General features: G+C 43.3%; 2 protein-coding genes across 2 annotated transcripts; both read right to left on the bottom strand.

Moving 5' to 3' along the window:
• Positions 1 to 4,927: 4,927 nt before the first annotated feature.
• Positions 4,928 to 6,264, bottom strand: LOC121770466 (ensconsin-like). Its single transcript, XM_042167195.1, has 2 exons — positions 5,885 to 6,264; positions 4,928 to 5,645 (listed from the first exon to the last, which is right to left on the bottom strand). The coding sequence occupies exons 1-2, from the start codon at positions 6,262 to 6,264 to the stop codon at positions 4,928 to 4,930; spliced, it is 1,098 nt and encodes a 365-aa protein (XP_042023129.1).
• A 697-nt stretch (positions 6,265 to 6,961) lies between these two features.
• On the bottom strand, positions 6,962 to 7,441 carry LOC121770465. The gene has a single exon (XM_042167194.1). It carries the CDS (start codon positions 7,439 to 7,441, stop codon positions 6,962 to 6,964), a length of 480 nt encoding a protein of 159 aa, XP_042023128.1.
• Positions 7,442 to 12,285: the final 4,844 nt, after the last annotated feature.

Below are 12,285 nucleotides of genomic sequence, written 5' to 3'. Positions count from 1 at the left end.
CAAAGGTTGAAGAATCACTTCCCTCTTCCGGACCCAGTCAACACGTACATCAACGGGCCTGTGGATAAGAGTAATTGGAAGATGAATTCCCCAATCCACCAAGCCATGACAGCCCGATACCTGGATAGAAGATTTTATGATGTTGATCCGGATGAGTATGAAGAATTTGATCGTGCGTAGTTTCGTGAGGCTCCCGAGGTCCCCGAGCACTTGATGATAGGGCATGCGGATGAAGATGAGGATGAGGTTCACAAGGAGCTTAATGAAGAGATTTCGCCGCGTGGTAACGATGGAGCTGGGACAAGCACTCATAGGACATGAAGTCGCCAAGAGCGAGAAAAGGAGGACTACGGCTCGATCAATGAGAGGATGGCACGGATGGAGCTTCGCCAGGAGGAATATTGGGCCCAGAACGATGCCCGGTTAACCCAATACGAGGCCCGGAATGTGGCGCGATGGAACTAGTTCGAGACCAACTAGACCCAATTCACTGATTTCAACACTGCGCAATGGGCCAACATCAATGCCCGATTCAATGAATTTTGTGTCCAGTGACAGCATCCGCCTCCTCCTCCGTAGTGAAGGTCCATGGGGGATCCACTCTCTTTCAAACTTATCCTTGCTTTGCTTGGAATTAGTTTGGGGGTGTCTAGTGGATTCCCTCTTTTACCTCTCTCTCTCTCTCATACTCTCTATTTGATGATACCCCGGCCTGTACCCCTATTATTTTTTGCATATACTTGATGATGACATTTGGGCATGTAACCTTAACTTATGTTTTTCTTTGATTTTTGATTTTGGGGAATATTTTCCTTGTTCCACTTGTGTTTTTGTTGAAATGGTTAAAAAAAAGGTGAAGAACAAAAGTGGAATGTTGATAGATGACCAGAGTCTATGCAAAGCCTAGAACTAGCTGAAGTAGCTAGAAAAGAGCGTGCACAATTGAAATTTCACAATCCAATAGGTCCAGAGGATTCACTAGTTCACAGGGTCTAGGAGATCATGAATCTATCAGGAATGGTCGTTGGATACGCATTTTCTGCTTCAAAACCTCAACCCACTATACTATTGGCTAGTATAGGAAGTAAAGGATCGATCCCACGAGGATGGATGAGCTACGAGGGTCCAGGAAACGGGCATGTACGGAGCATGCATGACTAAGAATGTGAAAATTATCTTAAGGAACAAAACCAAACAAATTGAGAATAAATTGACTTTTCTAAAATGGCCAAACAAACTAGCACAAAAATGTGGGGACCAATTTTCCCTAAGTGACCAGGTTCTGCAAAAGCTGCAGAAAGCACAAAAGACAAGCAAAAAGGGCAAACATGAGCAGATCTGATCCTAACTATTAACAAACTTTGTCTTCTTTATGAACGAAACAGGAATAACAGAGTGAAACAGAGCATTAACCATCATGAAAACAGAGCAAGATCCAAATATGAAATTAAACAAGAAACTTAAGACTAAACTTGACAAATCTAAACTACTGGGTCTAGCAAATGCGAGAACAAACAGTAAACAACCATAATCATGCAAAATTTAAACAGCAACTCCAGATCCACCATGATTCACAAAAATCCCAACGTCTCCATAACTAGATCCAACAAATCCAATAACAAGTGCGCAACAACTGAAATGTGTTTCTGAAGTGTGGAGCTAAGTGAGAGAGCTAGGAGCCTCCTAAAATTGATCTAAAAGCGTATATCCTCATTCTTCAATGTTGAGCTCTTTATATAGGTAAGACTTTGATCCCTAGGGCATCTTCTTGCTGAATTGACGCTTGTGCCCTTGAATAGCATCTTTTTAGACTCTGTTCTTTGCTCTATTATGCTCCTGTCGCCAACTTCTTGATTCTCCTAGGTCCGAGCGACGACTTCTGATATTTCACTTCAAAATTTATCTCTTTTGCGTCTGTGATGTTTAATTTTAGGTATTTCTTAGTCAAAATAGATTCACACTCAAGTTCACAAAATTATCCCTAATATTACCACTTCACTGCAATAGTACACCTTCGTGTGTAGTAATTTAAGGTGTCGATCTGCAAGGAAGGTAAGCTTGTTTAACTCCAAATAAAATAAAAAATAACTTTAAGATGAAGGTTTTTGTTTGAAGTTTTCCTTTCTCAAAACAATGAAAATAAAGTTGAATTCAAATTAACACAAGTGAGACAATTATTACTCCGAACACTTGCTGACAACACACGTATTTGTCCTATGCATTCAATTCGATCTTATACGTTCGGGACAATTTAAAATAAATCAACATGCAAGCACTAAACATGCTAAACATCAACTAGTCAAAGAATAGTTAAACACTTACTCTTTAAACCAATTTCAATAATCCTAAGGACCCTACGGAAGCGCGAGATTCAACGTACAATTGCAATTAAGATCAAAATTCATTATCAAGTTGTCATCTAAACAATTCCAATTGATAATTCATTACCACAATCTATCTCAATTCAAGCTAAAGATGCATTAAATCAAGACTATAGAATTATCACTAAAGATGCACCTAAAGTAATAAATTCATTCAATCAAATAAGTAGTAATAACGAACATGAGATAGAACGAGCATAGAATAAATCACGAAATCAAATAATTAAACCAAGAACAATGATAAATGGAGATAAAACCCTAGAATTATGGAGTAAATTTGGAGTAGATGATGGCTAGAATTTTCTCCTTTCTCTTCTCACTTAATTTTCTCACGCGAATTCCTCCAGAACCGCCCCCCTTTCCTCAATTGCTCCTGGTAGTCTCTGTATTTCCCTCCTGTTTCGTCCCTCGCGCTCTCTGATGCAGCGCTCCTTTTACTCCAGCTTTTTATATCTTTTTTCCTCCTTGCCCAAGTAAGTAACGCCTCCTTCAAGTAAATCTTGGGCCTCTTTTATTTTTCAAATAATCGATAAGCCCACTTGTATAATTTGTTGCCAAAACAAATAAGAATCAAATTAGTCATCCAAAATTTGCTATGCACCCACACGTAAATCTCTACTCTACGTGTACAAATATCTATTAATATATAATAATCAAATTTTAATGATTAATTGATAGATGATTTTCATATAAAAATTAAGAGAAATCTCCACTCTATGCATCAAGTGGCAGCCTCTCTATTTTCTGTTTAGTAGAAAGTGTTTAAATTAAGGCTTTTCTATCGTTCTTACTTCATCTGCACTGACTTCGATTTATTAAGGAAAAGGGCTTCTCTCTTCAATCACTCTCCCTAAGGGGCACTTGATTTTTATTTTACCAGTTATGCATAAACATAGATCCTAAAAAAATGACATTCTACATCCTCACTTCATCCCAGCTTGTCCTCAAAGAATACAAACTTCTCACACTTCGACCAGACACTGGGCTAAGTGGGAGAAGACACAGATCAACAAAGAATAACAGAACATGGATAGAACAGAAATTCAAAACAGAACATTCATGAAACAGAGAACGTATGTCGAAAACACATACTAACCATACAAACTTCTTACACTTAGGCCAAGCAATGGCCTAAGTGGGAGACACAAAAACAAAATAGAAACAAAAACATAAAATTACCTGGTTTATGGGGGGTTCAATTATGGCTCTGGTCCCCTGGGGGACCAGACTTCCTGGCTATCATCTTTGTTTTCTTTGGTGGTGGTGGAGCTGGTTCATCATCCTTCCTAGCCTTCTGACCTGCTGGCCTCGAGATATCCCTCTTCACTGGTACACTGGTGCTGGTTGTGGTGTCCTTCCTCTTCCTGGCTGGGGTAGTTGCTGGGGTACTGTATGCTGGCTTTACTGGGGAAGCTCTTGGGGCTAGTTGACTTGGCTCCGCAAGCGTCATGGTCATCATGCGCTTCTCGAACAGGGTGAACATCTTTAACATCACATCGACGGCCTGAGTCATCTTCTCCATTTGCACCTCCATCATTCCCCTTTGAGACAACATCATTTCCTCCATCCTTGTTTTCCACCCTTTATCGGCCACCTTCGCCGTCACCTCATCCTCCTCTCTCTCGGTCCTCAATGTCACCCCCTCCTTTTTCCTAACCTCATAGAATTGGACTTCGCCATCCTTGATTATGGTGAGTCCCTTGTTGAAGAAAAAGGAAAGCCTGAGCACCACACAGGGGCAGGTGGGTGACTGAATCTGCTATCTTCATGGCCACATTCCTCTTAATAAAGGCTCCTAGGAGGTTGCAAGTGTAGAGATGACGATCTGAATGGGTCCTGACCAGGTGGATTGCTTGGGTCATCCAATAACCGAGGTGCATCTTCACGCCCTTCAGCATGCACTACATAAAGTATAGCTCTGGAGTGGTGAGAATGACACCTACTTGACCCAGCAGATTGTACCCGATATAAACTTGCGCCAGGCTGAGAACTTGTTCAGCGATGTGTATTCATTTGGAGGTGCTTGTTTTGAATTTAACCCCCTTCTTGTGAGCAATCATCCTCCTGGCCTCCTCAGCAACGAAGCCTTCTGTTTTCTTAGGTGGGACGATTTCTCTCTCGTTCCAGGCCCCTTCCTCATCCTCTTCGGGCGTAAACAACCCCATTCTCAGTGACCACTCTCGGATACTCATCACCATTTCCTCGTTGAACAGTCGGAACATAATCGAGTTTGCGTCGGGATCTGTGGTGGACTTGAACTTGAAGGACGTGTAGAATTTCATCGCCAGAGCCACCGGTACCTCTTCCTCACAGTGGTCTAGAAGCCACTCGAACCCGATGGTCTTGAAGTAAGAGACGAACTTTTCATCCGCACCTAAATCCCTCAGGCCTGAGAGACACAGACTCTTCCATGTCTTCGCCATTTTCTCATTTGACACTCTTCCCTCGCACTCCCTGCTCTGTTTAGGGTCCTCAAAGTTGACCATTGCATCTAACAACTTCCTGGTCACCAGGACCTCCATCTTCTCTTATATACCCTCTTCTTCCTAGGGGTTCTGTGTGTCCTCCTCTTCTGATTCCATTTGCTTTTCTTCTTCAGCCGGTGGGGCGAACGGTACTCGGATCATTTCTGGAGCGGGCTCATTGATTACCAAAGCCTTAGAGGCCTGGCGAGGCTTCTTCTTGCGGGGCTTGGCTTCTTGCTTCCCCTTACGTTTCCTCTCCGCCTCGTACCTCTTCTCCAGAGCCTCTGGAGAGACATCCTCCGCAACGACTTGAGTGTCCTGGGCCTGGGGGATATCGTGCCCTGATTCCTCCTCTTCGTTCAGCCTCAGTTTCTTTTGGGGATTGGCCGTCGCTGCTTCTACCAAATTCTTGGTCCAACGGGACTGTCTCCTAGTTGTTCTCTCATCTATTGGTGTTCCGTTGTCGTCCGACGTCACATCGTCTGTCACGATGATCTCAGCTTCAATTTCTTTCTCTGTTTCTCGGTTTCTGGCTTCCTTCTTGACAACCGGTGTTGTTTCTTCCTTCTCCTCAACCGTTTCAGCCTCATAATTGCTCCTAACGGTTTCCTCCTCTTCCTCACATATTTTGCCTTCGTCATGCATTTCAGTTTCCTCGTCCCCAACTATCCTACCTTCTTCTTCATCTTGCTTTCCTACTCCCTCGCCCTCAGATTCAACCTTCTCATCATCCTCGGCCTCACTACCCTCTTTACCTTCATCACCCTCAGTTAGATTCCCTTCCTCCTCGTCCCTTGCCCTAGTACTTTTTTATCCTCTCCAACCTTACCCTCTTCCTTTTCCTCTCCGATTTTTTCCTCCCCCTCTTGGGTGTTCTCTTCTTCTTCAACAGGGAATTTTGTAGAGGATTGGGTCTTGGTATGAGAGATTGGTATGGTAGGGGTTATTTGGGGGTTTTCTCTGAGTATGAATAGGGCTTGAGATGTTGGTGTTTCTACCAAGGTTTGTGGTCGGGAAGAAATTTCCAGGGGGGTTAACAGGGAATCGCCTTCTTTCTTTTTGAATTCCTCGGCCATTCGCGCAAAGAGTTCGCTCGGATTCTCCTTTGTCCCGAATTTCTTCACAACCTCCCTCATGAGTTTGGCAGGGTCGTAGCTATCGGTGGTTGTTGTAGCGATGGGAGCGACAGTGGCGGTAGGTGCGCTCACAACAATTTCCGGCTGTGGAGAAGCAACGACGGGTGCGGGTGTTGTGGTCGGAGCAGGCGCGGGCACAGCAATCTCCGGTGGTGGCACTGCCTGTGGTTTCTGGGTAGTAGGGTTTGAAGACGACGCCTTCTTTGACGTTTCTCCGACCGTTCCTTTGGGCGGTTGTCCATTTTTGCAGTGGGATTGGCGGGCTGCGGGTTGTTGCTCCATTCTGAGGAGCGGTGGTGGTGGTGGTGGTTCACGATACGGGTTGTCGGAACTGTAGAGAGAATTGGGTGAGTTAGGGGAAAATAATTTTTTTAGTTATGGGAGTGATAATTTGAGAGGGGAAGTTATTTTAGGAAAAAGAAAATAAAAGGAAAACAAAAAATAAGGAAAAGAAATAAAAAAAGGAAAAAAAATAAAATGATTAGGTGAAGCCGAACGGTTGCGTCCTAACTCAAGCAACCGTACGCGTTCCAGAATTTGAAATTCTAAATTTTAATTTTGAAAATCTCCCCCTCTTTTTGATTACACATGATTTCTTAAGAATTCTCTCTCCATTCTCCCTGGCCATATACCTCCCGTACTTAGAAAAACTAAACCAAAGATTAGACACCAAACAACATGGTCAAGGGGATGTGAATCCAAAAAAATATTTCCAATCTCAAATTACTTTCCCAGGTGTGCATCGGTGTTTCAAAAATATTTTTGGGTAAAGTATTTTTTTCTTTGTTTGGAATTACTTTTGGGTAAATTATTTTTGGGTAAATTATTTACAATCTCAAATTACTTTCACATATTTACATTATTTACAAAATGTGTTTAAATATTCTTGGGAATATCATGGTTCAGTCTACAGATTTAAAACTTCATTCCTATCTACCGACCCAGGAATTCCAGTAGAATACCTAAACAACCTGACCAGTTAGGCGATAGGGAGCATGCGTAGTGGAATTTCTTCCACCACACACAACTCTGAACTATCCCTAAACACTTTAACTCTGTGACCATTAACAAGGAAAGGAGTAGAGTTAGATGCCCTTCTCTGAATTTCCACAGTTCCATTTGCTCTGAGGCTAACAATCATGTAGGGTCCTATCCACTTAGATTTTAGCTTTCCAGGCATCAGCTTTAACCGTGATTGAAACAGGAGCACTTTCTGGCCAACCTGCAACTCCTTGACCTGGAGGTTTTTGTCGTACCACAACTTGGTTTTCTCCTTGTACCACATCGCAACATCGTATGACTCAAGTCTCAATTCATCTAGCTCTTGTAGTTGGATCTTTCTCTCCTCTCCATAGGCCTGGGGCTTCATATTCATCTCTCTGACCGCCCAATATTCTCTATGTTCCACACCGACCCGGAGATGGCACATCTTGCCAAACACGAGCCTGTAGGGCGACATCCCAATAGGAGTTTTGAACATAGTCCGGTAGGCCCAGAGCACATCATCCAACTGTTTGCTCCAGTCCTTCCTTGACGGGTTAATTGTTTTCTCCAGAATACTTTTAATATCCCGATTGGAGACTTCTGCCTTCCCGTGCTCTGTGGGTGATACGGAGTAGAAAGACGGTGGTGCACTTCGTATTTTTTCATAAGGGCCTCCATGGTTCGGGTACAAAAATGCGTTCCCTGGTCTGAAATCACTGCCCTCGGCACTCCATATTGGTTGAAATTATTGGCCTTAAGAAATTTCGTGACCTCCTTTGCTTCATATGTAGCAGTCGCCTTAGCCTCTATTCATTTTTATACATAGTCTACTGCCACCAGTATGTAAGCATTGCCGTAGGAAGACGGGAATGGACCCATGAAGTCCATCCCCCAAACATCAAACACTTCACAGACGATCACTGGGACCTGAGGCATCTCATCACGAGTGGAGATTCCCCCAGTCTGTTGGCAGCGGCCATAATTTTGGCAGAACTCATAAGCGTCCTTGTTCAACAAGCGCCAGTAAAATCCGCTATCTAAAACCTTCTTAGGTATTTTCCTTGACCCAAAATGACCACCACATGCCAATGCATGGCAATAATTTAAGACATCTCTTTGCTCCCATTCGGGGACACATCTCCTGATTATCTGATCCAAACCCATTTTCCAGAGGTAAGGATCGTCCAAAAAATAGTACTTCATGTGACTAAGAAATTTTCTAGATCCGCGAACCAAGGTTCTTTATTCAGCTTGTGTTTCCCTTTCTCTAAATCTCTCGGACCTGTTACTGCTACCACTTCTGACCACTTAATCGGTCTAGAGGATCCCTCGACATAGTAGAGATGTTCCTCCGGGAATGCATCAGATATAGCTTCCTCAGTGTCACTTTGTTCTCGGTCCCCTTCTTGTCCCTCACTTCCCAATCAAATTCTTGTAGTAACAACACCCATCGGATTAGTCTTGGCTTAGACTCTTTCTTCGCCAACAGGTACTTAATAGCTGCGTGATCGGTGAACACTATCGCCCTCGACCCAAGTAGATATGGTCGGAATTTCTAAAACGAATACACAACAGCTAACATCTCTTTCTCTGTGGTGTCGTAATTCTTTTGGGCCTGGTTGAGAGTCTTCGAGGCGTAGAAAATTACGTAGCTCTTTCCATCAATTCTTTGACCCAGCACTGCTCCGACTGCAAAGTCACTGGCATCGCACATCACCTCGATGGGTGATTCCAGTCTGGAGCTCTGATTATCGGGGCTGATAAAAGCTTATTCTTCAAGAGTTGGAAGGCCCCTTGACATGCCTCGTCGAAGACAAAATCGACATCATTCTGCAGGAAGCAGGTAAGTGGTTGCGCGATCTTCGCAAAATCTTATATGAATCTTCGGTAAAAACCTGCATGGCCTAAGAATCCTCTCACTTCCTTCTGACTTGTGGGATAAGGTAGCTTCGAGATTACATCCACTTTCGCCTTGTCGACTTGGATTCCTCTCTCAGATACAACATAGCCCAGGACAATTTCCTCTGGGACCATAAAATGACACTTCTCGAAGTTAAGGATGAGGTTCTTCTCTTGACACCTTCTCAGAACAACATCCAGATGACCCAAGCACGACTCAAATGAATCTCCGTAGACAGTGAAGTCGGAGAAAATACTCATCATACACCTTTGGAAAGTTCCAGGAGCATTGCATAGTTCCAAGTGCAATACTCATCCAGGTGCACGCATACGTGCCAAAAGGGCAAGTGAATGTTGTTTTATCTTGATCCTCAAGGTCGACGTAAATCTGGAAGTAGCCACTGTAACCGTCAAGAAAACAAAAGTACTGTTTCCCTGCTAACCTCTCCAACATTTGGTCGATGAAAGGCAGGGGAAGTGGTCCTTCCGAGTGCCCGTATTCAACTTCCGATAGTCGATACACATTCTCCATCCCGTGACTAATCGCGTGGGTACAGGCTCATTCTTTTCACTGTTCACCACATGTATACCTGATTTCTTCGGCACTATGTGAACCGGACTAACCCACTCACTATCTGGGATTGAGTAGATGATTCCCAAGGATAGTAAATTCAGAACTTCCTTCAAGACTTCTTCTCTCATGTTCGGATTCAGTTTCCTCTGCGAATCCCGGTAGGCCTTTGTGCCTTCTTCCAAGCGAATATGATGCATGCAGAGATCGGGACTGATTCCCACCATATCTGATAGAGTCCACCCGGTAGGTTTCTTATTCTTTCTTAGCTCTTCCAATAGTTTTCCCTCCTGTTCCTGGGTCAAGTTGTTGTTGACGATCACAGGGAATGTCTCATTCGCTTCCTGGTATGCATACTTCAGGCCAGGTGGAAGTGTCTTCAACTCCTTCTTGGATGAACTTGTCTCCTGGGGCAGAGTGTTTTTGTCCATTTGACTTGTGGTCGACTCATCTGGGTCTAGTAACTTTTTCGCGTTGGCCAGATGGGCTGATCCCCTTGACCTGGCAGATGTCGGACACTTGCATAATTCCTCAATCACCTCTGCTAGTTTTTCATCTGTAAACTCAAGTGTGTTCATTGCTTCGCACCAACCTGCTACCTCCTTATCAATAGAATGACTAAGTTCTGAATTATCAATCTGTTCCTGCATTAAATCAGTCTCAAGATATTCTTGGACCAGGGGTTAATGATATCCACAGCATGAAGATTCTCCACATCTAAAGTTTTTTTCATTGCCTCATCAATGTTAAATGTGAATTTCTCCCCATGATAATCCAGACAAATAGTCCCATCAAAAACATCAATTATGGTCTTAGCGGTGCGTAGGAATGGTCTACCTAAAAGCATTCCGCTAGACTCAGCAGACTCATTTTCACTCATCATAACTATATGGAAATCAGCTGGATACAAGAAATCATGCATCTTAACTATCACATTCTCTAACACACCTTCTGGATATTTGACCTATCCGCTAACTGGATCACCACTTTCGTGTCAACCATTGAAATAGGCAGAGTGAACATAATTGATGGAAAACGGTAAAACATTTATCCATGCTCCTATGTCACACATAGCATGCTCAATTCTAATGTCCCCAATTGAAATAGGCAGAGTGAACATACCTGGGTCAGTGCGTTTTGATGGCATCCTCCGGTTTTGAATTACTGCTAACACACTTTCTACGATCACTATTTTGCCATTGGGTTTAGTCTTCCCGACGATAAATTCCTTGATGAACTTGCTGAAAAAAGGCAGCTTCAGAGCCTGTAGGAATGGTAGGTTGATTTACAGCTTGGCGAAGATTTCCATGAAGTCTACTGGATCATCTTTATTTTTTTCTGACTTTCCCTCGGTAGGGGAAGGGCTTCACGTGTTTGACCGTGTCGCTGGAATCTCCCTTGGAAGACTCTCCAGTCTCTTTTCTTACTCCTTCTTTCTCCACTTCAGTTCCTGGGTCTAAGAAAAATGGGTAGATTCGGGTCATTATCAGACCATCTAAAGTTTGGGTGGTCACTCCATAGGGTTTCCTTTTGCTTCCCTGGGTTCCAACTTCCATTCAGATTCCAGCTTCCCATCGAATTTACCTGAGCTTGAAATTATCCTTTCCCAGGTGGACCATAGTAAGGTTGAGTTTGCATTTCTTCTGGACTTGGTGCTTTTACCTTCTCTGGTGGAGCCGGCTGATTGTTCTTCTCTATAGCACTCAAGAGTGCCTTCTCTAATCTGTTAATTCGGGCCTCCACATTCTCGTCGCCTTGCTCTGTTATTGACTTAGATGATCCTCTTCTGAGAATGGCACGCGGCTAATCATACGCCTTCTTTGCATCAATCAATCTTCCTAGAATCTCACTGCCCTCGCTCACATGCTTCTTGGTGAAATTTCCCCCGCTCAGCGTGAGCAAATATTCCCCTCCAAGATCGTTATTCAGCTGGAGGTCGTCACAGCGAGCTTATAAATAGAGGATGTATCACCATAATCACGAGCTTCCTTTTTAGGGTTCCTTTTTAGCATCTTCCTTAGCTATTCTTTTCTAGTTTAGTTTTCCAGTTCCGAAGGTAGCGTAGTTAAAGAAATAGTTAGAGAGAGAGCTACCAAAGGGAGCGCGACAGAATACTCAATATCGGTTCGCCGCCATCCCAACTTTTCCAGTTCGATAGAATACTCGCTTTCTTATTTTCCAGAGTTGATAGCTTAGTTTAATTCCGTAGTTAAAGAATCAATCTTTTTGTATTCTGAATGTTCACCGTACTGTTTTGAGCTCGAATATAAAAGTCAAAGTTGATTTGTTTTTCGTCATCTTATTTACTCTTCCAGTTCAGTTTCGCTTTTAAGTCTTCGATTAATTGTCCGAATCTTTATTATGATAAATGGCAAAGTGTTTGTGTTTTTCGTAGTGTGCTTAGGTAGTTAAAATCTTATTTCCTCCTGTCGCTTACCTGATCCATTAAGTGTGTCAGCATGATGAGTAGCTCGATCAAGTAGATAGTTTACATTTTTCCTAGGGTAAATCCAGTAGCTTAGAAACTCCCAAACTAAAGCGTGGCAGCAGCCGAACCCTGATCACTACTCACACACTCGACACACCGGTTTCTCTGTGGGATCGACCCCGTACTTGCCGCTTTACTGTTAAAGTAGTGCGAGTCTGGGAGTTATAAATTACATTGACGGCGAGCGAGAACGCCTTGATCAAGTGGCAACGACATTTGTTAACTGATCCATCGGGTCGGTTATCTTCCATATAACTTGATCAATCCATTCCCACCTTCTCCGAGTCCGACCAAAATGCGCCGTTGTCGGGGAAGCATGGTGATATTTTACGTTTGTGTGTAGTGCACAGGTGTAAATAGT

This window comes from Salvia splendens, chromosome 16 (assembly GCF_004379255.2).
Source record: "Salvia splendens isolate huo1 chromosome 16, SspV2, whole genome shotgun sequence".
In the NCBI taxonomy this organism is placed as follows: Eukaryota; Viridiplantae; Streptophyta; class Magnoliopsida; order Lamiales; family Lamiaceae; genus Salvia; species Salvia splendens.
The sequence above is the reverse complement of the archived record's forward strand: the minus strand, read 5'-3'. Positions and strand labels throughout refer to the sequence as shown.